The 26,801-nt window shown below is 39.8% G+C and overlaps 2 protein-coding genes across 21 annotated transcripts in view; one reads left to right on the forward strand and one right to left on the reverse strand.

Moving 5' to 3' along the window:
- Nucleotides 1-25,549, forward strand: part of LOC116445865 (NADH-cytochrome b5 reductase 2) — a 38,475-nt gene extending 12,926 nt beyond the window's left edge. Inside the window, exons 10-11 of one of the 4 annotated variants that reach the window (XR_004240909.1) lie at nt 15,123-17,629; nt 24,254-25,549. The gene's annotated coding sequence lies outside the window, so the exon portion shown is untranslated. Of the gene's footprint in view, nt 1-6,351; nt 7,188-15,122 lie in introns of those variants that run through there. The other 3 variants (XR_004240910.1, XM_032112959.1, XM_032112958.1) reach the window with 3 other exon arrangements.
- PPFIBP2 (PPFIA binding protein 2) overlaps nt 1-26,801 on the reverse strand; it is a 98,385-nt gene that overhangs the window by 4,606 nt on the left and 66,978 nt on the right. For 9 of the 17 annotated variants that reach the window (XM_032112946.1, XM_032112937.1, XM_032112943.1 and 6 more), the window contains 20 exons: nt 24,048-24,179; nt 19,033-19,212; nt 17,511-17,603; nt 14,951-15,059; nt 13,469-13,501; nt 11,751-11,812; nt 11,181-11,256; nt 10,007-10,104; nt 9,761-9,825; nt 9,444-9,512; nt 9,007-9,067; nt 7,101-7,142; nt 5,385-5,529; nt 4,056-4,088; nt 3,347-3,485; nt 2,590-2,718; nt 1,913-2,063; nt 1,629-1,740; nt 1,075-1,163; nt 248-370 (listed from right to left, as the gene is read on the reverse strand). In XM_032112946.1, coding sequence (XP_031968837.1) covers nt 248-370; nt 1,075-1,163; nt 1,629-1,740; nt 1,913-2,063; nt 2,590-2,718; nt 3,347-3,485; nt 4,056-4,088; nt 5,385-5,529; nt 7,101-7,142; nt 9,007-9,067; nt 9,444-9,512; nt 9,761-9,825; nt 10,007-10,104; nt 11,181-11,256; nt 11,751-11,812; nt 13,469-13,501; nt 14,951-15,059; nt 17,511-17,603; nt 19,033-19,212; nt 24,048-24,179 — 1,941 coding nt within the window. The remainder of the gene's footprint in view (nt 1-247; nt 371-1,074; nt 1,164-1,628; nt 1,741-1,912; nt 2,064-2,589; nt 2,719-3,346; nt 3,486-4,055; nt 4,089-5,384; nt 5,530-7,100; nt 7,143-9,006; nt 9,068-9,443; nt 9,513-9,760; nt 9,826-10,006; nt 10,105-11,180; nt 11,257-11,750; nt 11,813-13,468; nt 13,502-14,950; nt 15,060-17,510; nt 17,604-19,032; nt 19,213-24,047; nt 24,180-26,801) is intronic. The other 8 variants (XM_032112941.1, XM_032112953.1, XM_032112940.1 and 5 more) reach the window with 5 other exon arrangements.

The following is a 26,801-nucleotide window of genomic DNA, read 5'->3' on the forward strand; positions in this document are numbered from 1 at the left end:
GGCAAAGACAAATAATTCCAAATTATTCCCTTGGAAGCTGAATTAACTTTTTTTCCACTATGGAAATAACTTCTAAAGAGAAATGCATGAGATTCAACTTATAAGTGGCATAACTGCTGCTTTGGGTGCAAGTCCCCAGTGGCAATAATTCTACTGTATCACTGTACGCTGCTGCCTTTCTGTCCCCTTTGGCTGGGACCAGGTCATTTGTGCTTGCTTCAATTAATTTATTTAAGCATTCTTTTACCTCCTCAACTGGCCTCCTCCGTAGACAGTGGGGGTTAAAGCCATTGACGTGCAGCACATGAATGGCACATTTAATACTCAGGTGGTGCAGCTGACTGGTGACTTTCAGGAAGAGAAGGTCATTCTGTGAAGGAGAAAGACTTTTAGGTGGCACAGAACACACACCAAAGCAGATACTCTCTCCCCAAGTACACAGAGTTTAAATTTGCTGTGTAGTTTTATATAACATTACAGTGACTGTGGTTTACGTAAGATGAAGGTTTATACTTTAAAGAGGGTTTGGTTTTTGTTAGGGTGGAGGTTTGGGGGGTTCTGTTGTTGGTTTTTTGGGGTTTTTTTTTAACATTGCACCATAGGCAGGAGCATAGCCTATTTAAGGCAAATCCAGACCTTAATTATCCAGGCTTGGGCAGGAGAATGGGAAGAAAACATGGTGGCTGTGTGTGGTTCATGGTGTGCAGCGAATGTGGTCAGAGCTGTACAAACTACTGGATTTTCTGCTTTTGCTTTACTGAATATCATTGCTATCTTGCTTTGGAGAACAACATGCTCCAGAAGTTACATGTTAAACAGGTCATTTTACTTTTAATCGTGGTGTGCTACGTGATACTGAAAAAGGACTTTGCAGAAGTTAGCCCTAACGTATGACTTGTTTTATGGACCTTAGGAACAGATTCCATGCACTAGGCAGCACAAAGGAGTTATTACTGGCACTACTTCCGTCTTGCAAAAATTCTTTAACTGCTCACATTCAAAGGAAAATTGTAAAGTATTTTGCTTATTCTGAGGTCAGATTTGATTAAACTGAGGAAAAAGGTTTGTACTTACCACAGTTAAGTACTGTAACATCCTCCCATCTACTCTGGATTCATGAAATTGGTCTTTGTACTGAGGTAAGCCAATGTCATCAAGCCATCCTGCAGATGTGAGAACAGTGGGGAACCAACTCCAGATCAGTGAGAATGAAGCCCTTCTCCCTTCTCATCTGGCCTGGCTTCTGAGGCATTCAGGTAGCTCGTTCTACCTATTCCCCTTTCCTGAGGACAGCCAAAAGCAATTCCCCACCGAAAAGCTTTGTCCACACTACCCCCATGATATCTGACAGTACAGGAGCCCATCCTCTGTAGCATAGTGTAGCTCTTCCTAGACTGAGCCCATCCATTTAATTCCCTGCAGTCTGACAGAGCTCTCCATGGAAGAGCATACCACAAGCTGCATATTTGGATGTCAAGAACAGCACAAAAATCCCCAATTCTACTATGGTGAAACTTAGTGCTTTTTAAAAGACATTTGGTAACTGCTTAAACGTGTATCAGGCAGCCCTGTCATAGAGGGGGGAGAAATTCCTTCCCAAACAATTCCATGAGAGCTCAAACACTTACGTGTCACCCAGATATGATCAAGTTGCGCAGACTTCTCATCTTGTTTTGCATTTATTGCTTTAATGGCCAAAACTAATTTCTTCCTGTGCAGTGGATGCTTTATTCCCATTTCCTGCAACAAAAACCATTAACAAAGAGTTTGCCTTGCCTCTGGCTCCTTCCCTCATTTGGTAGCTTTCAAAATTGATACTGTGGGTTTCAGAAAGGTAGAGCCAATGGAGAGGCTCTACCTTTGGAGAGGCCTGGCTGGACAGAATCAACAGGTAGAGAGAAGCAGTGATTACCTTTTCCATGTCCTGAGGTGTGGCAGTTAAGAGTGTGTGGCCTGACGTCACCCACTGCCGGGCAAAAATCACATACTGGCCCAGGCCAAAGTCCTCAAGCCAGTTACAAACCCTTTCAGTGCTCCACTGAGCAAAAGGAGCATTGTGGTCACTGAAAAGCACAAGAAACATTGAAAAGACGTTAAAGGAAAGAATGAATGTCCATACTGGAAAGCTCATCGTGCTGCCAGAGGCAGGACTGCAGCAAATCTGTTGGTGTGCTCTGTTCTTGGGTGTCCTGGGAATTTGGCAGCCCAGCCACAACCTGTGAACAGTTGCAGGGCAGATAAGAATTTCCCATTTTCTGTTTGAAAAGAGGGAAAAAGGAATTGCTGAATCCTCATCATTATGCAGATATTCCCACGGGAGATGATAATTCTCCTTGTCCTTTAACAAGGTAAAATTTTTGACACTCCACCAAGCAGTGAGTGCTGCGACTTGCAGCTGGAGGAGCACAGGCAGAGAGATTCTCAGCATGATTTTGCTACCAGAGAAATTCTTTCCAGCTGTTGTGGAATTCCACATGGACCGAAGTGCTTGGGAAAACTATTTCCCAAGAGGAGGGTTTGGCTGTTCAGCACTTTTAACAACGCCACACGTGACAGGCTGTGCCAGGGAGAGGAGGGAGGAGCCATTACCTCTTCTGGCCTTTGGTGTCCTTGGATCGGGATAAGCGAGGTCCAGCTGTTGCCCGGAGACCACCCCTCCGAAACTCTGCCAGGCCCAGGTCGTCTGCAGGGAAGTTACCTGACTGAGTTCTTCGTATTCTTGCAAGACAAGAGTGCCATGACAGGACTATTAGCTGGTGACAGAGGATGTTTGTTCTGCATGGAAACTACAGTGACAACTAACAGCTCTGGTAATCTCCCTGGGAACCACAAATGCCAAATCCCAGAGGTAACTCAAGGAGTTCTAGGAAATTCAGTCTGGACTTAACTCTGGAGGGGGAAAAAAGAGCTCCACAGAGCAGCCATAACACTTTGATCCAATTAATAATCCAGACTTGGAAATGGCTGCTGTTCCCGAAGCCAGTGCAACCGTGCCCTGCTTTTCGTTCTTTCTGTTTTCTCTAGTTTTTTTTACCTGGTGTCTTTTGTAATGGACAACTTGCTAGAATTTAATTTTTCATGGCTAATAAAACTACTGGCATGCTAAATTAATAGCAGTAAGAGACAGCAGTGCCTTATTTCTTTCAAGAGCATGACGCTGTGAACACTCCCAGCCATTTTTCCACACTTTATGTGTGTATTTAAGGACACACCCGTGCAATCCCAGGACTGCTTTCTCTCCCCAGATTTTAGGTTATTCTTGCTATAGATAATTGGAGATTTTGCAGGGAATTGGATTATTTCTCAGCTAAAATGCTTTGACAGTGAATAAAAAATATAACCTTACTTTCCCCAGATTTTCTTGATCCCTTTTGGACTCTTTCTGTTTTCTGGAGACCATGGAGATTGTGGGCTTGAATCCGTTCCCGAAGAAAGAGGTGAAAGGTCATCCGAGACCACCGTAGCATCCATGTTCTCTGTTTCTCCTGGGTTAAGAACAGTGTTATAGTCACATTTTATACTAATTTTTGATCAAGTTGTTGTCTGGGAGGCTGATGTTTAAATGCAGAGCATGATAAAAAAGTACAGACACCTATAAAATTGTTCTTGTATTTAAAAAAACCCCCATGCTCTGAAGGTGAAAAAACAGCTGTACATTTGTTACCAAAAAAAAAAAAAAAAAACCAAACCAGAAGAATAAAACATTGGGTGAAATAATTTTGTTATTTCAGTCTTTCCTATTTAACTACATTATTTGAATTCATTTAAGGTCTTCTTGCCTGCTATTAATACCTCAACTCTTCCATCAAAATCAGTGAGAATTTTTCTAACTTCAGTGAAAAGAAAATGAAACCAGGAATAAGTGTAATAAAGAGAAATCCCATGTGAACGCCATACAGCAGGAGCTATTACTTCATTTCAGTACTGCATGTAAGAAGTTCAATCTAGAGGGCCCAGTTGGGATTAGTATTTCATAGGGGAAAGGAGGGGGAAAGGAAAGAAACAAAGTAAGCAGCAAAATGGTGTTAAAGTTGCATCTTGTTTGGATACAGTACCTAGCACGGGTGCACTGACACTCCTGACGCGATCTTCAGTCATCCCAAGAAGCAGAAAGCCAGATGGAGAAGCAAAGAAGATACAAAACACCAGCAAAATAAAGTTACAGGAGGGCAAAGTAGTTAAGCTAAGCATTAAAAGCAGAAACAAAAAGAAAAGAAGCAGTTATGCTTGACATGAAAGTGAATATGCACAAGCCCCAAGAACTCTGTACAGATCATCTTAAGCAGACAGAGATGATAATGGATCTGTTTGGGGCTTTTCTAACTATTCTTGGACAGTTTTAGCACTTTAAGCAAATACTACAGAGCTCTACGAAGCCTGCAGGGTATCTGAAATGAAGCAACGGCTAAGATTGCATCAGACTGCTCTGAAATACAGAACTGGACGTGTAATGACTTTGCTGCACATGCAAGAAACAAACCAACCTGCAGAAAAAATTCTCTCAACTCAGTGTATTTAAGAAGCCATTGCTTGTTTCTAGAAAAAGAACATTTTCTTTTACAAGCTCACCCATCCTTGGATAATCCTGCAGTTAAAGACACAACAGCATGGCTCATGCATTGCCTACAAAGTTGCAATCACAGAAAAGCTCTTTCAAAACCCCTAAACAACCACAACCTATTGCAATCTTGAGATTGCAGCATGCTAGCAGCTTTCGGGACCACGGGGCCTTAAAATAAACTAACCCCCACCGAAGAAAAAACAGCAGCCAAACAAAAAAATTCCACTGTGACTTTTAAAGTGTAGGAAGATTTCAGAATCTCAAGGGATACTCTTGTGCACCTGAACTCCCAAGCTCTTCGGTCCTAGAAAAATACCTGGTCCTGTGCCTCACTCTTAACACCTTTTTGTCAGTAAATCTGTGCTTAAGGTGCCACTGAAAGGAAATTAATACAGGCTTCCACAGGGCTGTGGTTGTGGAATGACAATATATTTGTACTTCCAAAACCCACGGATGTTTCTGTGCATGGTAGCAAGTTAAATTTTCACTTGTGGGTCCCCGTGAGCTACAGCAACCAACAGTGCTGATACAAGCATTTTTACCCAAAATGTTCATGTTTTTGATAATTGTATTGTAAAGTTTCAAATGGTACTGTCAAATGCAACAGAAAAAACCCCTCTAACTTAAACTGATCCTTCACTCTGCTGTGAGCTATGCGAATATTTTTGGTATTTGTTAAAAAATAAAAGTAGTACAGCATTCCCTAACTGAACCACGTGAACATCATGCTGCATTGTTCTGGCCTAGCAGATTCTATCCCATGCTGTGTCCCAATCCCTCAAACAGTCGGGATTTTCCCTCTGGGAGAGGCACAGGTACATACTCAGGCCTGGGATGCCGTTGTCATCGTTGTCACTCATGCCACATCCGTCTGGGGAGTTATACATTCCCTGCTCTCCGTTCTGCAGGGGCCGGGGCAGCTTTCCTGGCAATGTTTGGTACTTGCTGCCTTTCACAACTGGCTTACTCTGTTGTTTTTAAAAGAGGGAAAGAGAAAATAAATACAAAATCAAATCGCTCACAGCACTAGCAATCCAGTACACAGTGTTCTTAAAGCTGAGAAAAAGTATGGTTCAAAATGACTCCTACACTCCCTGCACGCTCCTGCTTACAGATAACTCAATTTAAACCCATCAGTCAGCTGGCAGTTTTCTAGCTAAGACATAGCCTTGCCTTCCCCCATCTGCTCCTCCCACTTCAGCCACTGTGCATTACTTTAAAATATATGTTAAATGTTACCTGGTTTTGCTGTAAGAATTTTTCTATCTGTCTCCCTTTCCTATAGGACCCTGGCACTGTTTAATCATTTGATATTTTCAAGGTCAACTTTGATAGTGCCTAAAATGCATTTAGTTACTTCTCAGATCATTTTTTTCCCCCTATTTTTCACCAGACTGTTTCTGCCTCACAATCGTATCTCACTGGAATTTAACCCAAAAGCATTTTTATGCCTCAAATTTTCTCTAACATATTTCCTACCACCATTAGTAACAGTGAAAAAATCAACACCAAAGTCAGGGTACAGAAATCTAACTTTTGTAAGGATGAAAATCTCTTTGTATAGACAGAATTGTAAATGTGAAGCTTTTTAAAAAATAATTACAACTAAATATAATTGCCAGTTCTATTACAGAACCTAATTTTCCTTGCATTCCAGTGATCATCTACTTGAGCATTATTCTCCTTGTACAAGAGTACATGAAATATTCCCATAAATCTGACAGTTTTGAGCCTAATAAGTTACTTTTTCAGGCAAAGCATGTGTTTCACAGAGGTGCTTTTGCTTCCAGTTTTGGAAACGGCTTGTTGGGATTTCTTCAACACTGAATCCAGATGAAAAGATGGATGAGGCATCACTCTGGGTGAAAACTATAGGACAGAGATGCTTTTTGAGACAAGCAATGAACCTGCAGCTCCAATCGACAGTGGTAACGGTGTACAGCCAGTGTGTGCTTTGGAATAAACTCACACTGGTAAATGTCTCAGCATCTGAATGGAGGTTTCATAGGAAAACTTTGCACTGGAAATATGGAAACCACATTTAGTGTAGAGGAACATATAGCGTGCTCCTTTTTAGTAACCCTATTCCAACAAAATTGTTTCAGAACGTTGTCTGTGACAGGATGATACATTAAAAATGTAATGAGATAACCACTGCTTTATCTGTTCTTATTCCAAGGCCTCGAGGATTCTTTGGATACTACAACTGCAGGCCAGATTGCACAGTTCCTCAACTTCTGCTCCTTTTTGGCAACTGCAGGAGTACATCTCAAATATTGTATGAGTAGAGAAATTGTGTCTTACATTAGCAGTGTATATTCTGAGACTGACTGACCTCAGCTTCATGTAACAAACTTTTAGATAAAAGGTAAAACCCAAAAGATTTCCCTCTCAAATCCTTACCCCCTTTTGTTTGTCAGCACTGGAACTATGCAAACATTTTAAAGACAAAAAGACTATAAAATGCAAACCCAGCCATACCATCACAGCACATCACATCACAACAGAGAATTGTTAGGGAAGGTTGCATTTAATATACCTCTTGTTCTACAACAGGCTGTGCTGGTTTTCCATCTACATACTACGGAGTTTCAGGGAGGGCAATTTCAAAGTTTTATGGAAAAAAGCAACAGACAAATGTTAGTATTAACATACATACACGGAACATCAAATGCAGTCTTTATTGCTACAGAGGTGCTGCTTAGTGTATGGACAATATATTACAAGGACTGTTACTTCTTCATTTCATTTGAATCCAATATTTAATACTAATTGTGTTTGTTCATTCCCCGCTCTACAAAATTCCTGTTTAAGTTCTGTTGTGATCAAAGGAATTTTGCTCTTTCACGTTTCTGGGTGGTCCCTTTAGACTTACTTTGAGCTGGGAACATAACAGCCATTTAACAGTGAGACCAATATGGAAACAACTGACATAAAATAACACACACAATCCTCTATGGATCCAGCTGAAATCATAAGGAGCTCTGATAGAAACCAAGTGATAAAAATTCCACCACGGTTAGGTCAGGGACACCGATGTGGTTTATTATTTTATTATTATTATTGCTGGAAGCAATGGGAATTTGAGCTTTGAGCAAGGCAGAGTAACTCCAGCAAGCAGTGCTGCTTGCACAGGTTCTCTTGGACTTAATGCAAAAAGCTGTCTTGTCATGCTGTGTCAGCAAAACAAGGCTTCTGGGCCTTAGTTTTGGTTGCAATATTCACATTTAGCCACTCACTGATACACACAGCGAGGTCTCAGCCATTTCATTAAGAGGCCCTGTGCTTAAATTAGGGCACACAATTCAAATGCCTTGCTGAGCCTGGGGAGGGGTTGCTACAATTCTCTCATATCCTTGGTAGGTTCTTCCTCTATGGACTCTGATTTTATGGGTAGAGCACTTTTACAGCATAAATGTGTAGGCACAGCCTTATCACAGCATATCACAGAGACAAATTCAGATTTTTGATTTAAGACAAGAAAATAACTAAAAGTTATGACAAGAAGACCTTCATCAATTCCTCATGGAATGAAATGTTCGTTCTGATTTGTCACATATGTGTGACCACAATGAAATGAATGCAGCACAAATGTCACACATTCTATTTGGTCACTGTCATCTCCAGCAATTCGAGACAAATACTAGAATATTTAAGAAAAAATTTTTTAAAGTCAACAACTGGAGCAATCATAGTACTGGCATCTGGTTTAAATGGCATTACTGGGTGTAGGTGCCCTGGTATTAGGCCTAATTTGAGTACAGAAAGCAACAACAGTGTCAAAAAGCCGAATTACAAAAGTGTAGCAAAATAACAGTGTACATAATGACAAAACAAGACTCTGGAGCACAATGTAACAAGACTCTGCAAACCGGGACATTTTATTCCCGAATGGAATTAAAGCCTTTGAAGTATCAACAGTGCTCCTGCTGCTTTAATTAAGGCTGCATCACTGCCATCTTCAGGAATGTCACTTGTAATAGAAAGCTAAGGGAACTGCACTCATAGCTACATGCAAACACTCAAAAAGGAATCCTATGTGGAAATACTCAGTCCCAACATTTAGCTACTTTCAGGATTAGCTGCCTTAATATTTTTAGTGATTTGGAAGTAAAAAATATTTTAAAAAAAACCTTATAAACAAAATAATACTGCAGTTTAACAGAATGACTTCTCATTATTTCTGGTATTTCTCTTAAATATTTTTTTTTTTCTCTCAGGGGAAAAACTGAATTTGAAGGTGTGTCCATATGGGTGTGTCAACCAGTTTGGCAATGGGGTGGAAAACGAACCTGAGCTGTTTTATCACTAGGACTCTTTCCCCATATAGAGAGTTAGTGGTGGTTAAAGTTATTATATGTGAAACAAAAAGAGTATTTATACTTGATCTTTGTCTTTTAGTTGTGACATTAAACACCAGAAGCTGTGATAACAAATAAACCAACCTTTTCCAAGGACTCACTCTGCAAGTCTTCTAAACTACTTGACTTTTTTTTCTGTGAAACCCTGAAAAAGCGACAGGAAAAAGTCAGCAGTTAATACGACACGGTTTTTTTGCATATCACCAGCATCTGATGCAACAGCTGTACAGATCACATAATGTCTGCATAAAACATAGCTCAGAATTACGAGATTCATTTATTTTATTGTATTTTTAGTCTTAAAATCATGGCATTGAAAACTGCAGTAGATGAAGTCAGAACAAGACATCCTCTCAGCAGCAAAAGACAGCCAGGCCTATAGGCAGCTTTAGCCTTGTATCTATAGGTGACTTTAGAGCTCTTAACAAGCACAGCAGTAACTCTCTGTGAGCAATGTGCACCATTTAGGGTTTTAAAAAGGAAAAATGTTTTACATTTCAATGACAGTCATTCTTTCTTACCTGTTCGTGATTTCCAAAGATTCTTCTTGTGGAGAGGTTAAATTACTTGAAGATACTGGAATACTTCCACTTAAAATAGAAAGAAATTTTATGGTTTTAAGGGCTAGAGCACATGTATCTTCTGATATATAAAAATGCTGATTTATTGCTATAATTGAAACCTTAAACAGCTAAGCACAGCATGACAAGCACAGCTTTCACAAGTGCCCAAAACTACAGCAAACCAAGAACAGTTAAGACAAGATGCCAACAGTTAAACACTCTAAATAACACAATTTAGGACAACCCACATGAAACATGAGAAAGAAAGGTCTTGCCTGATTTCCATGGCTTTGTGTGGCACTGGAGGGAGCACAGCTGGTGACAATTCTCCTGCAGAGGCCTGGGTAAAATACAAGAGTTTCAAGTCTGTAACTCTGGTGCCTGATGCTGAATCTGCTGTGCCCATACCAAGAAATACAAAAATGTGGCCAGGGTTCTGAACCCTCATCTACCTTACTACAGAGAAACCAACAGCAAAAAAATCATCTATACAGTAGAACCTGCTTCTGAAACACCTGTACCTCTGTTTTCAGTAATTCTCCTTGAGAGTTATTCAAAAGATTCCACTTCCTTAAAGTTGCCTCGAGTTCCTCTTCACTGCCACCAGAGACAGAAGAGCCTGAAAGCATTAGAGAGTAGAAGTAGAAAGGGAGAGAAACTGGTAAAGAAAAAACTTTTAGGGCCATCTCAGACTGTCTAAATTCTCTGGCCTCTGAATTCCCCTCCAGTCTTTCCCTGATGCCTGTCGTTTCCCACCCATCCTTTGGGCTCTGACTTCCCACCGAGTTGATTTATATTGGAACAACACATTTACCACTTCCAGCTGCACGCTGTGCTCTTCTGGGAGCCCCTGAGCTGCTGATGAGGCAGCTTCTGAACCGCTTGCAATTCACAGTTTGGTGTTCTGGGGCAAGCTGAGGTTGATAGTCTGTTCTTACTCTCAGTCTTTCACAGTACACTCCCCAGTGTGGATGATCTCAGTATACGCTCTAGGTCCCACACAGGTTTGTGTTTGGCGTGTTTATTTGTTTTACTGTGCTGAGCATCACTGTGTTTTACTTACACTCTAGGGAGTATCCAAGCCAGTGTACATTAACACCATCCATCATGCTCTCTGCACTATCAGCTCAATAATCCAGAGCACCATGGCTTGCTCCTTGCTCCTTTTTAGTTATTTGTTTAATGAACATTCAGAGAGAGATTTACTCTCCTTCCCTATTCTTGTGTGTTAAACACAAGTTTCCATTCTGCCATACAAGGCCTAAAAATACTGTTATTGCTTGTTAATGTGATGATGTGCATGGAACAAAACTGTCCTTTCAGAAGGTCAAGTTTCCCAGGTTAAATTCAGTGCTCAAAAGTATGGTGGCAACTTAAAATGAGATTGTCCTAAAACCCACACCACTTCCTACAGTGTAAATGAGAAATGGGACAAGGGGGTTTCCCCCACAACCTCCCCCAGATTTTGAACCTAAATACACAGAACTGTATGCAGCAAAGCAAAGTGGGTTTTCAGTTTCTCCTTCCATACTAAACTTGTCAGCTGTCAGGATTTTCCCTAGTGGAAGGAAAATGAGTTCTCCTAATACCATTTTATGCTGTAAAACCTGGCTAATGGTCACAGGTCATAGTGGTCACAGGAAACACCACATAAACTTGAAATAAAATCAGGAAATTATTCACAAGACATTTTACCATGAGCTGCAATCATTATGTCCTTGACCCTCCTGTACTGGCTTAGCAGTAGTGTCAGCTCCTCTATTCGACGGTCCTGTGGAAAACATTAAATAAATAAAATCACATTTAAAATCCTTCATTTTTAAACACAGAAACACTGTACTACATCTCTGTGATTTTCATGAAAACAGGCTCAAGTCTCTCACATGCCTTGTAAGGAATGCTATTTGCCTTTGTACACAATATTTGCAGGACAATATGAAATTACAGATGTAAGGAAACCTGAGGGGTTTGACATTACGGCTTTTTTGAGAAATAAATGTTTTGAGCCACATTAATGTTCTCCAGAATTAATGGTACCTGTCTGGATTTCCCACTTACTAAAGGAAGTTTTTAGGGATGTGTATTATTGTCTATTCGATCATATATGAGTGTGCCACCATACAGGAACATCCCATGGCTTGATTTATGATCATAAAAACTACAATTCTAATTTAGTCCTTATAGAAAGTGTGTTATTTGGAACAGTTCAGAGATTCAAACCCATAATTTCCTTCTTAATATGTAGAACAAGAATTATTTTCTCACCTTTTCCTCATTTGCAGCCAAGAGTGTCTCCATTCCTATCTTCAACCGTTGAACTTCTTGGTCTAAAAATGTTTAAAAATGTTGTAAGAGAAATAAACTTGCTATATTTACTGTAAATAGATGTCTTGGGATACTCTCCCTATGTTCTTACTAGTAACCAAAGCCAAGTCAGTGGCATGGCCAGTGCACTAAACTACATTTAATGTAGATTTTTTTCAGAAGCTGTGCTGTTAAAAGCATTGCACAACACAGCCATCCTGGTTTTGCTTACAAAAGACTACATAATACTATTTTAAACTATGAAAGTCAAGCAGTGGAAAAGAAAAGAAACACTGAATCTTGTTTTGCAAAAGGTGAGAGTGTGTTTGCTGTTCCATACTTAAGGAAATAATTTTAAGTGGGATTGAAAATGAAATATATTCCATCTGAGAAAAAAATATTTGGCAGCTTATGAGAAGCAATTAAAGGACATTCATGAACTTGGGAATGAAAAGTAACAAAAAACTGGTCTGATACAAGGAAATTCTGTAAAAGGTTATTTACGCAAGCGTTTCAGTATGAATAACTAGGTTAAAATCTACATCACGAGCTAACGGAGAATTTCCTCACACACAATTTAGTGACAGAGGTTATCCAGGAATGTTACAGTCAATTAAAACACACTCTCTGAAAATGTATGAGGTTGTTAATCATGTCCTAACTTTGCTGAACCAAACCTCTCATTTTTGTCTACACGATAGTCCTACTTCTTGACTAAACCAAGCGTGATGGAGACAGAACCTGAAATAGTTCATCTGTTGTAACTACCACTTGCAGAATTCATAGTTTGACATTAAACCAGACCCACTTGTTCACAAAAAACCATGAAAACAGATATGGCAGCAGGCATGAAGGGAGAGAGGGAAAAGAAAATCAGTATTTCCAGAGAGCATCTGTGAAAAAAGGTTTTACAACTGAATGTTGAACATACAATGTCATGGCTAAACTACTTGAAAAAGCTGTAATTAGTTTTTATTGCAGGGATTCTGGAAAGTGCACACCTTGCAGTGATTAAGTTTTAAAGCATGTAAATGAACCTCGCAGGCATTTTCTCACAGAAGAGACACAGGACATGCACAGGCACAGCCAAATCAAAAACTAAAGCCAGCAGGCAGTGTGCAAGCAACTGGAAGATGTTTCAGAAAAATCTCAGTCCTGCTAATTTCTCTTTGTAAATATTAGACTTCAAAAAGGACTGGTGTCAAGGTAGATTTAAGCACACTAAAGCAAATTTTACTTACAATATTCATGAACATCATCAAGCATGGGAACATTTATTCAGACTTTTTTTTTTTTAAATTTAATGCAGTGATTAAAAAAAAAAAAAAGCCCCTCCAAAGAGAAAGGCTTTCAATTAAAGCCATCATTCAGGATATTAAACGGGGTTTACATATGTGCAAATAAAATGTTAAGTTTTGGCTCTGTTAACCTTGACAACATCCCTTTGAAGTCCAACCACTTGATTTGTGAACCTCTGACCTTCATTTCTGAAGTGAAATCTCACTGAACAGGGCAAGGAGCTGTCTGCCTGCTGCAAGCAGTGAAAGCAGTGTCTTGTGTGTATTACAATTAGACAGCCAAATCTAAACAAACATGGGATTATTGCTGCAGAATGCATCTGAGTTACAACTGGTGTGAAAGAACAGTGAGATAAAGCAAAAGGGAATTGCAGGGCTTACGTTTTTCTTTTAGCCTTCTCCTATAAACTTCCTCTACGATGGTAAGTGGTGAGAGTCAAATAAAGTATGTAGAAAAAGCACATATTAGATCAATTTTGCAGTTTAATTAGGATATGCATTCTAGCATACTACAAGTACACTGACATTATTTTTCAACTTTATTTGAGAAGACCGCCTAAAATTCTGATAAAGCAGTAACTTTTTTTTGCAGAAGGATTGTTACTGTTTCCATTCAAATACAGTCTAAGTGCTTTCCTTGAATGTAGCCCACAGATTCTGTACGGGGCTTGATTCTTCTGCCACTGGAATCAAGGACAGTTTCACCCACTTTCAACGTGGACAGGACACACTTCTAGAAGCTGAACGCTGCTGAGCTCTAGATTTGCTGTCATACCACTATCTTTCCTTTGAAATACCATGAATTATTTGGGAATCTCATGGAAAATACAAAATTCTGTCAGTAGAAGGGTTCCTCTACCAAGCACGACTGTTAGGCAAACGAATTTTCTGGTTAGACATGCAGCTCTCTACATGCACAAGCTCTACAGCTGAGTGAAATCAGCACAAGGAGATGTTAAATCTTCATTAGAATGAACCAGAGAAGGTTCTTGGGAAGCCCTGGGAAGGAGGAAACACAGCACATGGACATTCACATCTCAGCCAGGGCAGTCTTTGGAAGGGAACACGGGGTTAACACCCACAGAAGTTGTTAGTGCAGCAAAGCTGATGCACTGTGGTGAACTACACACAAATATTCCTGCATGGATGAGTGTCTGTGCTGCAGAGGAAGAAGGTCACTAATTCCATAGTCTCATGGCCCAGCAACTGGCAGGAGCCCCAGGGGGTCAGTATTTCAGAGAACTGTGGCACCACTGGTTGAGACCAAAGGCTAATGACCAATGACCTGTGTCAACAGTGCAGGCTTAAACCAGAAACCTGCAATGTCAGAGAATCCTAAAACAGCCCAGGCTAGAAGGGACACTGATCTGGTCCAACATTTCATGGGACAGTGAGCCTGAACTGCACATAGTCATGAAGAAAGGAAATGCTGACTCTCTTTTAGAATGTTTGGGCATTGAAACATTAGGCTTAGCTACTACTGTGACTTTTTTTTCCCCACAGAAACCAGGAACCTTAAAGATTTTTCAAAGAAATTTTCAAGGTATACCCAAAAAATAAATTCCCATTGAACTACAATGACTCTTTACATTTATAAATAAAATACCAACAGAAAAACTTCCAGGGCCTTGAGAATACTTCTTTCAATTTGTGCTGCCTCTAGACTGGAACAGAATTTCACACAATAAAGACCTCCAGTCTACCAGGACACAGAATTAATTTACAACACTTTTCCTCCCAAAATAAATTCTGTAATTCATTCTTGTACCTCCTTGTATTCCTTTGAAATCCTGTGCCAAGCTCCTACCAAAGCAAAATTAAAGTAGGAGTTTAGATTTTTAGCTTTGATTCCCCTCCTCTTACCTCTTTCTGCCACTTCAGTGTATGAGGAGGTCCTGGAGAGCTGACTTTGCAAGCGTTCTATCTCTGCATCTTTGAGAGCCAATTGCTCCTGGAGCTGGGCTATCTCAGCCTGAAAGAGAGCACAACAAACCCAGAATAACTTCCCCACCCATTGTCTGTGATTCTTTCCCAGGAACTAGAAGATGTCTGAGTGTAACACCATGACTGAGGTAAGTCACCAACTCAGGATGTTTCATAAACACTACAACAACTATACGTATTTATGCTGTGTTATCCTATTCCTATTAGAGAAGCTCACTTTTCCCAATGCAATTAGCTCTTGGAGAAGACAGACACAGAGAAAGATAGCGTTTTCAAGGATTTATGTAGGTAAGGAAACTCTGGAAAGCTCTCAAACCTACAAAGTTGTTCATATAATAATAATAATGACTGTTATAGAGAACTCAAACTTGGCGTGAAGACCATCGAAAGATATCAAAGGATTTTTAAACAGATACTGGTTATTTTTAATCTTAGTTACTACTTAATAGTATAACTGAGAACTATTAATGCTGAGCCTTCTCAGTGGGATAACAAAACTGTTCATCCTCAAAATAGCAAGTAGGATAGAAGGAAAGCACGGCCTAGAAAACAACCACACACATGCAACAAAATACCAGTGTCCATTTACATTTACTGCAATTTTGGGCTGCCACTAGATTTGGATAGAAAATCCCACATTAAAGACCTCAACAAGACAGAGGGAGAAGAATTCTGTGATTCTTCAGCTTGAAATACAGTGATTTTAATCTGGTTTTTGTATTTATGAGAAAAACTGCTAACAGCGTATTTTACTAAGCAGTTTGGTAAGATTTTCTTCTGAGGTCTCAAAACCTCTGTGTGTCAACATTCTGCATTTGCCCTGCAAAGGCACGCCAAGCCTCCTTGCAGATAAAGGACCAAAAAAAGGGGGGGAAAAGGAAGCAAAAAAGAAACAACAAGGACAAAAAAGTCACTCATGTGACCAGTTTCTCAAAATAGTAAAATTAAGCAGGAAAAATGCAAAAAAACCAAACAACATTATCCAAATAGGGAGAAACAGATTAATTAACACACACACACTTATTTTCACCAGGAAGTAAACATTTGGATTGCAGGATAATGTCACCACTCTGCCTAAAATCCCATGTGGAATAGAAGAATCTGCCTTGTTGCATCTCTGAAAGGCTCCTGCACTTCCCACTGACTAATGTGCTTTTTATATCCAGCCATAGAGATATTCCGATTTCTCATCTAAGAAGCTGGAACAACAGGAAGACAAAATCTTGCAGACCTCTTAATACCAGATCTGGATTTCCTCCCCTGGTCTACTTGTTCTCAGAGCTCTTTCAAATGCCCTCATTTCCCTTAATATCTAATTCCTGTCATCTCTATGATTATTTTTCTGCTTCCTCTCTCTTTCCTTGTACTTTTCTTCCTTTCCAGTCCTGAATCTTCTCTCCCTGAGTGGGTTTTATGATTCTTCTTTCCTATTTTCATTCTGCTCCTACATTTTTCCATAATTTCTATCTGTTTTGGCAGCTGGCCACACACTGCTTGAGAAAATATTTTCCCAAAGACTGTTCATCTCCATGTCACAGAAAACATTTTCGTGGATTGTAGAACTATTATCTTACTAGGAAAGAAGACATGACAGCAACATTCTGTTATGCATCCAAGAATTCTCAAAAGACAGAAATGCTAATACAAATAATAGCTGTTTGTCACATCTGGATCAAGCTATCAAACATTAAATAGAAAATTCAGTTTAATAATTTGAAATGTTTCTCCAGGATTCAACCACAACTCAAGAGTCAGTCATTCATATGAACAGGGATTATTAAACAAATGAAGGGAGATGTGATTACAGCACAACAAGGGAAAATTGTATGGTGCTTTTAAATCCAGTGGAAAAGGGCTAAAAATTCAAACTAGAAATAACGGTGAGAATGTTCCACTAGAAAAACTAATTACTGGGGAAAATGATTAAATGTTTCACATGTCAAGTTTCTCCAGATTATCATCCAACAGCTTTGCAGGATTTAAGGTCAACAGAAATGTAAGGCAGCCGTGCACTTTGATATACACAACGTCAAAGCAGATGAGCTAATGGTGTATTTTGGGCTTAATGTCTATGAAAACAAATGCCATAGTAAGCAAACACCCGACAAACTTTGCATGTCTCTTCAGGCTGGAAAGTATATGCCACAGAGGCTTGTCACCATTACACATATCAAGGCCAGAAAGCCTTCAAAGAGGCCTTTGCTCTGAGCAGATCTTTGCAAGTCAAAATGCCTTTTGTGGTTTCTTAAAATAAGAATTGCAAAAATTGAAAACTGCACGGAGGGAGCAAAAGGCACAAAAAAGGCTACAAGACCTTCAAACCGAAGTATGTACTCCAAAGATGGTCAAAGAAACTTGACTTCATAGTTACCCTGTCACAAGGTAAATGTAAGAAAAGTAAATATTGATGAGAAGGGGAGCATAACCCTTCCCAGCTGACAGAAGCCTGGCGTTAGAAAATGCCAAGTATTCTGCTTACTTTAGTTGCTTTCAATTTCCACTCATACTGATTTCTTTCATTTTCCAGTTCTTCCACTTTAATTTTGAGGTGTCGAAGTTCCTGTAGCAAACCCTGCAGAGGAAGAACGGAAGTTAAAGGTAAGGCTTTTATAGCAGATATTCATTTTTCCTAGTCCTGAATTTCAGATCATGCATGAACCACACAGTACTGAACACTGAACTGCTACACTAAAAACTGTGACCTACTCTAAGAAGCTGTCCCTTAAATATGTCCCTTCTCCCATTCCTTCTCCCATATCCAAGATACAATTCAAGAATTTTATCTTGCTCATTCTAAAGGACAATATTATTAAATCTTTGATGGAGCTCTGACAAGACAAAATGTCTTAAAATGAACTGAGGAAAGGAAAAGTTCACAGGAGTAACCCAATTTTGGACTCCTGTGCAGTACATTAAGCACCTCACTAACATCTTGGTTTTATTTTGAATGACTCCCAGATTTGATTCTCAGGTTATTTCTCCAATCCACACCTTGTAGTTCTAATAGTTCATTAAGCAGTTCTGCACAAACACAAGCCCAGAAATAACAGCACTGCTGTCAAAATAGGTGTAACACACAAAATAGTTATTTTTATAATATAAAACCTATGAGAGAAATTGCTGAAAAACTCCCTCACAATATAAGCAGATTACTTATGCGTTCTGGGGATCCAAATTTTAACCAAAAAGATGCGGCAACTAAACCAATCTGAATTAAAAGCAAATATTAAAATGGTCTTTTCTAAGCATACCAGTATCAGTCCACCTCCAGTGAAATTAAGCCATTTATGCAAAGTAGCTTTTGTTGTGCCATGTGACATATTTTTGATCAAATACAACCAGGATCTGTTATGTAAATTCTGCTAATATCAGGGAATAAACTAAACTGTGTTGGATTTGCTATTTTAAAAGGACAAGCAGATTATTTTTATTATGGCTCTTTTCATTCACTTTGATATTATCATTAGAAAAACAAAGGGTACATGTCAGGGAGCCTTAGCTGAAATTATTTTATACCTGTGTTAAGCTTTTAAGATATCCAGGAATCAAGAATCTGTGTTCAGAGGTCTGGTTAGGCCACATCATCAAGCACAGCTGGGGTGGCATCATAGTGAGGAAAAGCAGCAAACTACCAAACCATGCCAGCATGCTGCACATCAGACAAACCTCAACCCCAAAACCCAAAAAACCCACACTGCACCAGCACTACAGACTTACAAGTGAAATGGAAACTGTGAAAAAGCTGAAAGGGGTGATTGGGTTTTTTGTGCTTTAGTAGACAGCCATCAATGGTGACCAAATTGGTCCCCGCAATTGGGGTGGAGTGTCTGGGGTGGGATTTTTTTTCTGGTCATTTTTATGGCACTCGCACTCTTTGCTAAGGAAAGCCACAAAGATTAATGCCAAAACATTCCCAAGGTAGCTCTGGTTAGTGGGATTTAGTTTCTGCAAGAGAGAGAAGAGGCAATACAGAGGCTTCTGCCCAGGGATACTTCTCGTACATCACACTGAGAACAATTCTTCTGGCCCAGAGTCTCTACTGATCTTGCACCAGATTGGGGACCATTAGGGGTCAAGTCTGGTTTCCTATCTTGAGACTTTCTTTCTTGGATTCTACTATTAATTTCCAGCTGCAGTCTACACATCTGCTCCTGTAGATCACTGATCAGGTTCACTACTGACTGAAAACAAGGGAGGAAAGGGGAAAAAAAAGACAAAAAAAATAAGTGAGAAAAAAAATGATGCAAAGAATGTATTTCTACAGTTGCAGCACAAAAAACTACATGAAGCACATCAAAGGCAAACTAAAAGAAGACAGATTATGTGTTTCCTTTCTGATAAAGTAGATATAAATGAGCATAAAACTGGAATATTGCAGAAAGCCACAGATCACATGGAACAGAATCTACATTCCAGACTAAGTCATGATTCTGACTCTGAAGTTAAGATCAGAAACTTTTTTGGGCAAGTTTTACAGTCATGTGAAGGAAAATTTGGATCTTATTTTATTATGCTGGCTCAGAGGTACACTTTTGCTGAAATGGGACTTGATTACATTCATTTGCACTTCCAAATAATCCAGGAGGAAGAAACTGCAAAGTGCTCAGCTGGGGCCATAGCCTAATCTTTCAAAATTTATACACAGAATTTACCAGCAAAGTAATTCTGCTTCCAGGTCTAGCATGGGGCAGAAAAATAACTCCATTACCTCTCTTGCTATCTGGGCAGGATCTCGACATGGAGGAGGAGTTAAGCAACAGATGCAGGAGAAATCAGGAGGGTAACACAGAAGAAAAAGTAATTATTTCAAGGAGTACCAGTTTGCTGGCCAGCTTCTTGGATTTGTGTATCAGTGATGTACACACAAAAAAATGCAGCTTAGAAAGCAAAAAGAAAGTAAAATATGAAAATGTATATAATATTTCACCTAATTTCCCTGACTTTTAGCAAATAGCACTGGGTATTTTTTCAGGTATCACAGGTTTGGAGTGCCTTTCTCTTAGCTTTCAGGTACATTAACAACACAAGTTTCGTGGTTTCTCAGTCTTCTCAAGTGGAATAAATTTGATGAGCTTAATCCATCTTCCAGAGGAGTGAAAAAGATTTCAGTGGACAGAACAACAGATGACATGGAAGATCTTTTTTTAATTATTTTCTTCATTAGAGTTGCCAATAATCCTCCTGTAACCTCAACTCTGCAGTAAGTCAAGAGTCTTAGAGCTAGGGAACAGCTACTGCAAGGACAGGACAGTAACAGCATCCAGAGTCAACTTTAAACATTCACAAAGATCCACCTAAATCATACAAAAGAGTTTCACACATTTGAGTATTTTCTAGCTCACTGTTCTTAAGATGAAATTCAGAAAAGCCATTACATATATTTTCCTTTATATACGTTATGCTCAATCAGGATCACAATGTCTGATGCTCATCCTCTTTCATCCAACAGACCTTTAAGGAACATAAATGAGAATTAGGTTTCTCTTTCTACCATCCTGTCCACAATCAATGTCCCAGGTGGGGATTGGAACTGTCAGGACACACATCCATCTCCCTCGCTTTCTTTTAAGCACCAAGGCTTGGTCTGTGCTCCTCTTTGGCAAGAGCACTGTTCACCCACACAGGTTTCTGGAGAAGGGCTGATCCTACAGGATGCACAGATTTCTGAGCACAAACTGGCAGCTGCTCCAGTTGTGGTGACATGTGGGAGTCCAGAAACACTTCTGCTGCCACCTTGCAGTTCTCTCTTTTGCCTTAAAAAGGGGGAAAGGGAAGCAGTCTGCATCTGCATACTCCCCGCAGGGGCAACTTGACAGCACAGAAATGGCAGAAATCCTTATCCCAGTGGAACTCCAGCTTGTGCCTTCACGTTTTTTTCCAGTTTCAAGGTAGAAAAGGCATTTCTGAGGTTCTTACACAGCATGAACATTTATTAACACCAACTACAACATCTTGATTCAGATGAAACAACGCACTAGACTCTCCAGTGGGAGTCAGTGGCTCACTGACTCAGGTTTCTTTGGAATTGCACGTAGCTTTCTTTGCACTAGGTATTTAATTCAGAAGTTACAAAAGCCACAAAATACTTGCCAAAAGCTTATAGCCAAACTCACAGACTTATCCCATGCTACAAAAGGAAGACATAGGACAGAAGAAGGGCTGTTAGGCAAGCTGGAGTGCACAATTACTGCTGCAGTCTCCTGAGAGGGACAGGAAGTCTCTTTTGTCCATGTTCAGGTAGGGCAGACATCAGGGCAGCCATAAGTCTTTTGATAATGCTGCTTGCTCGTACCTTGCTACATTAAGAAAAACACATTTTCTAAATTTCTGAGGCTTCTCAGGCAAGAGAAAAGCTATAAAACCCCCTCAGGTAAGATCCCAGAAACCTTCATAGCATTACTGTGTCAAAAGTAGTACGTTATTCCACAGAAAAGGAATTAAAATGACAAAGCCAGGAGTGAGATAGCCCATTTGAAGGCAGCTATTCTCCTGGCCCCTGTGTAATATATATAAATAAATGGCACTTTATATTTAGTATGCGCTTTTGAAGAGCCAGAGACAAGTGGCATTCAGTGTGAAATCAATACCTTTGAGAGGAGGGTAGAGATGCTTGATAAACTCTTTGCTGCTAACTAAAACCAAACCTAAATGACAGCTGCACAAGATAAAGTGAAACCCATCTCACACATTAAAACTCGCTCATGTTTAGAAGAACATCTTAATTCGCTTTCTTTCCTCTCCCAGCCCGACCAGAAAAATAATTCTATAGATAAATTCTAAGTGACTGGAAACAGCTGCTGTGAAATAAGCCAGCACAAAATTAGAATAGAGAGAAAACATGGTTGAGCTGAATGATCTAGCAATGCCACATTTAATTTTAAACTTTTTAAACCTCATTATTATATTTAAAAATAGCGGGGTCAGCTATGGAGTATCATTACCCAGCTGTTTAAAATCGTTTAACTACTGGATGCCAAAACCAAGAGCAAACTACAGGTAGACTGTATTTGTCAAAGTAGTTTCTTCATTAGAAAGATGTAGTTGGGCAGTGGAGGCAAAGAGTGCAGGAAAACACTCAAAATATTACCAAATTTAAGCAGCTGTAGTCTAATAGTGTAAAGAAAATTAATTAATAAATTTCATTCTGATGTTTGAAATGGTGTTTGTATTGAAAAATTAGTGTAATTTACAGGAAAAGGAACAGAAATAGGGTTAAAGCACTAGAATTCAACTAAGCATCCAATTTGATTGAAAGCAACTCCCGTTCGTCCTGATAAATTAGATTAATGCTTATTCAGGAGAATCTGAAGTAATTACACAAATAGTTCAACAAGCAAACCAAAAATGCTGTTTACTTCCCCCAGCTTTCCTTACAACACCCATCCTCCTTGCTTTGTGCACACAGGTTTGCGACTTTCAATGTGCCAGAAACCTAATCACATCTCGGAGTAGTTAATAATTCAGCACATACTTAACACGGTGATTCTCAACTTTTCCATCAGATTAGAATCCTTTTCCATCTCAGCAGGAACGTGTCCTATCACTGAGCAATGCCACAGAGGCATCCAGGCCATTAAAATTCAACTTTTCCATCCAAGGGGGCACACACCTCACTGCAGCAGCAGCAGAATTTCACAGCTCACAGGACCAGGCCTCCCGGGCACTCAAAGTCCTGTCAATGAAAATGCACCCAAAATCTTTTCTGCTTTCCAGGAGCCAGGCTGGCTGTGCATGCCCTGCAACAATTTGGGAATCCTCATCCCCTTATCCCACACGTCATGGGAAGCACTGGGAGCAGGCTGCCATCTGTAGCCATTAGGGGCTGCTCAGACCCGCTCAGATTTTCAGGTAGTTTGAGAGTGCTCAGGCTTTCTGTACACAAGGCACTGACAATTATGCCTGAAAAAGCACGAGAAGGGCCACAGGTGGTAAAAACAGCAGCTGGTGCCTCTCTGCCTTGCAAGCTCTGCCAGAAATTACTCTCTTTATGTTATCTTTGAATCTCTAAAGAAAACTTCAGAGAATAAACAAGTTGAAAGGAAACACACCCCAAATGAACCATGTCACTGCAGGCAAAGTACTGATGCATAGTTATCACATATCCCACTAGCAGATTTATGGACAGCAAATAGTTACTAATGCTGCCTGGATTTCAAATTCTCCTAGGTCAATATGGAACAAAGTTTGGGGTTTTTTTTTCAGTCAGCAATGTATAAATCTCAGACCCAGTAATCCTTTCTTTCCAGGCAATGCCCTCTTGCTAGCTGGTCCCCTTACAGAACCACTGAGTAGGGCAACACATGGCAATTTGTATGAATTTCTCTCTTCCAGGATTGCTTTCCTTTCCAGCTCCCACCTGCTGCTCACCACCATGATATGGATGTTGCTCAGACGACTTCCCTGTTTCACACTCTCTTTCTTAACCAATACAGCAAAAACCAAAGCTCATTTGGTGCCCAGAACTCTCCACATTTGAAGGGGAGTACGTGTTGGAATTGCCTCCTGCCCATGACATTTTTTTTGCACTATTTACTATGGAGCCATGAGGGGAAAGACTCATTTGAGGCAAACGCCCCCCCAGGTGTCACAAATACATTAAAATCTCCAATGTCAGTGCTTGTGGCACCCCTGATCCTACTGAGCTGACAGTCTTTTCTGCTGCATAAATGAGGGAAGAGCTCTGGTGGGCCTGGCACAGCCATGTCAGTCCAGCTCCTGGGGAAAGGAAAGGGTTAAGTGAACACCCACTGTAATAAATGCTTCTGGGAGGGACTCTGCCTTGATTAAAGCCAAACAGCAACCTCTGAAGTATAATGAGAGAGAGGAAAAGAAACCACATCCCAAAAATGCATAATCATACTTCTCACTGAATTCATAGGATCAGTGATACGGGCTCACTGTAAGCACAGAAAATCCTATTCTGTGCTGATTTCAGCCCAAAAGCTCAGGTGTGTGACAACACACCACAGACATGTGATGGAAAAAAATTAAAACATGCTAACAAAAAGACCCTCACCTCAGCCTTGTTCTGTTTCTCTTCGTATTCACTCTGCTCCTTTTCCATACCAACCAGCTTAATCTTCAGGTCTGAAACTTCAGCCATCAGATCTAATTTCTGAGTCTCGAGCGATGTGCGACTTAGCAGCTCCTGAAAGCAAAGCAGAATATTTTCCCCAGTTACTTATGTGAGCTCTGACAGACTGCTATGTGTTTTATTGGCAGGCCCATGTTAAACCCTCAATTTGAACCGTGTGTTTCTCAAGTGCTGCGTTATTTTCATCTAAATGTTCTGTCTTAATCACCAAACCATCAGGTGCCACTACTTATTTCAAGCAAATGTGTGGCAAAGTTAATCCCTGGGCTAGACATGAAATTGAAAACAATACTGAAGCTGAACAAACCCAAACCTACACAACGGCACATTACAAAATAGTTGGCATTTTCCTAAATACTCATCATTTTAGGATTACATTGTAGACCTTCTTGTCACGTGTTATTCAATAAAGGATGTATTACAGAATGAGCACCTTAACCAAAACTGAGGCAAGCAACACCTCTGCAGTGGCACTAATAGTAGCTTACACCATGTAGTACCCAAGAGCTTTTGTAGGCTGTACAGTGTGGAGGGAACCGCAGTGGAAGAAATGTCCTAACTGGAGCCTAAAAGGCAATGTTTAAACTAAGAAGAACTTTCAAGGTGAAACAGCTGGTCATGATTTTTGCTTGTGCACCCCAAGTTTGTCTTCCAGATTGCAGAGAAGACATTGCACACTTTGGATGGAGTCACATCGCTGTGTCTGGAGAGCCGCCAATATTCACACCTTCACTGAATCTTTCATTCTTCAGGAAAGCCAAGGCAAGAAATCATCCAAAACTTAACACAGCATATTACACACATCAAATGCCTCTGTCACCTCTGTTTTCAAAAAGAAAAAAGTCCAGTCAGGAGTTCAGGCCTTACTGAAAAATCGATACTTAGCTTTCCAAGCACATAATTGATTTTTAACAAAAGAATGTAGACTTCCAAATGGTTAAATGGTTTTGTGGTAATTCATAAATCCCATTAGTGTGTTGATCACATGAAACACACTGAGGAATCACAGCAGGTTGTGCTTTGAATTACATGGCAGTGATTTGACTGAAGTTGCCATAGTTAATCCAGGTCTATGCTGATGTTATTGAGGGATCCGAAATCACCACATCCATCACCCTTTTCTCATCTCTTCCTCTGCCCTAAACTCTACAGTACATTGTAGACCATGACTTGGAGCCACAGAAGCCACAAAGGTTATTTCAAAGATTACAGAGTTAAAGTTTATTTCAAAATCTGCTCTACAAATAAGTTATTTTAGTCTGGTGGGGAATATTGCACAAATCAAAAATAGTACTAAACTTGCATCTGTATTGCAACACCAATTATCTATGCCACCCACTACTCCCAATGCCATGCCCATTCCTGCTGACATTGGCAATGATATTTGTGTATGGATGGGAAAATAAACAGAAATGTAGCTTCATAGTTTTGGCTTTTTTCTTTTTTTTCTTTGCTGAATGAAGTAAATCAAGCACTAGTCAGGAAAAGATATTGCACTGACTTTTTTATTGAGAAACTCTAACAGGTAGGCACCAAATGAAATCCCAGGAGGAGCTGCTTTCTACACAGGTGATTACAAATTACAATTATAATTAAAAATAACTCCTCTTCTTCCAGAAAAACACTAATTTGCGTGAGTTTCAGAGACACATCCCAGTCCAGACTGGAACAGGCTCTGTACAGCTGTTAAGATAGCAGACTACTGCAGGTTAAGACAGAGTTAAAAATGAGAACTTTGATATGAAATAAGGCCACTGAACATCAGAAAAATGAGCAGGATGAGGCAACTCTGGCCCCATGGACAGACTCGATTCACTCTTGAACTAAAACAACATTTAGAATTTTTTTTGGACACTGACATGGTGTTCCATGATATGGGAGGAAGATTTCTTAATAAGGCAAGGAGCCACAGCATCCCTCTAGGGATTTTAAACAAAAGATCTATCCTTTGAGTGCAGCATCTGGCATTACTCCTTATTTTTCCTAGAGACCCCTAAATTACCCTTAGTTATGCAGTGCAGAGCAGTCCACACTCACTCCTCTCACCCCAAGTCCAGGAGCTCTCTGTGAACACAGAGGCACTACCTGGTGTAAGTGAGCATGAAGGCAGCTGTTTGGGTTTGTTTTGTTTTTAATCAACTCAAACAAAATTTTACAATTTGCCCTGAAGCTGGGGAATCAGATTCTCAGTTAGAGTGAACTGGCATAAACCTCGTGACTTAAAATAGACAAAACAGCTAACTATTCCTAGTTTGTTTTCAATGGAGCTCCACTGATTTAAAACAGCTGACAATTCCTCTTGCATCCAGAGAACCTAACTTTTGCTTTGAAAGCAAGTGCCCTTTAAAGTAAATGTCTCCTCTTGAAACAGGAACATCTGGAAGCAATTATTTTCATCTTCAAGCAGATGCTCACAGTGAACAGCTCATTAAGAATGTGAACCATTTTGTTACAGAGAAATTATAGTGTATTTCAGTGGTATGATGCAACTTGAATTCAGCCAGAATAAATATGCAATTGTAAGAAAAGAAAATACAAATTTATGTTATTGGTTTGAAAGCAAAAAAAGATAATATAAGACAGGCAAAATGGCAATTTAGGCTGCAGTAGCTTTAGGAGAATCTTAGCTGAAAAATAGAACAGATACAGAACACATCCTATGGAATCTTCTTTAGA

The sequence above is a fragment of the Corvus moneduloides genome, chromosome 6, assembly GCF_009650955.1.
Source record: "Corvus moneduloides isolate bCorMon1 chromosome 6, bCorMon1.pri, whole genome shotgun sequence".
In the NCBI taxonomy this organism is placed as follows: domain Eukaryota; kingdom Metazoa; phylum Chordata; class Aves; order Passeriformes; family Corvidae; genus Corvus; species Corvus moneduloides.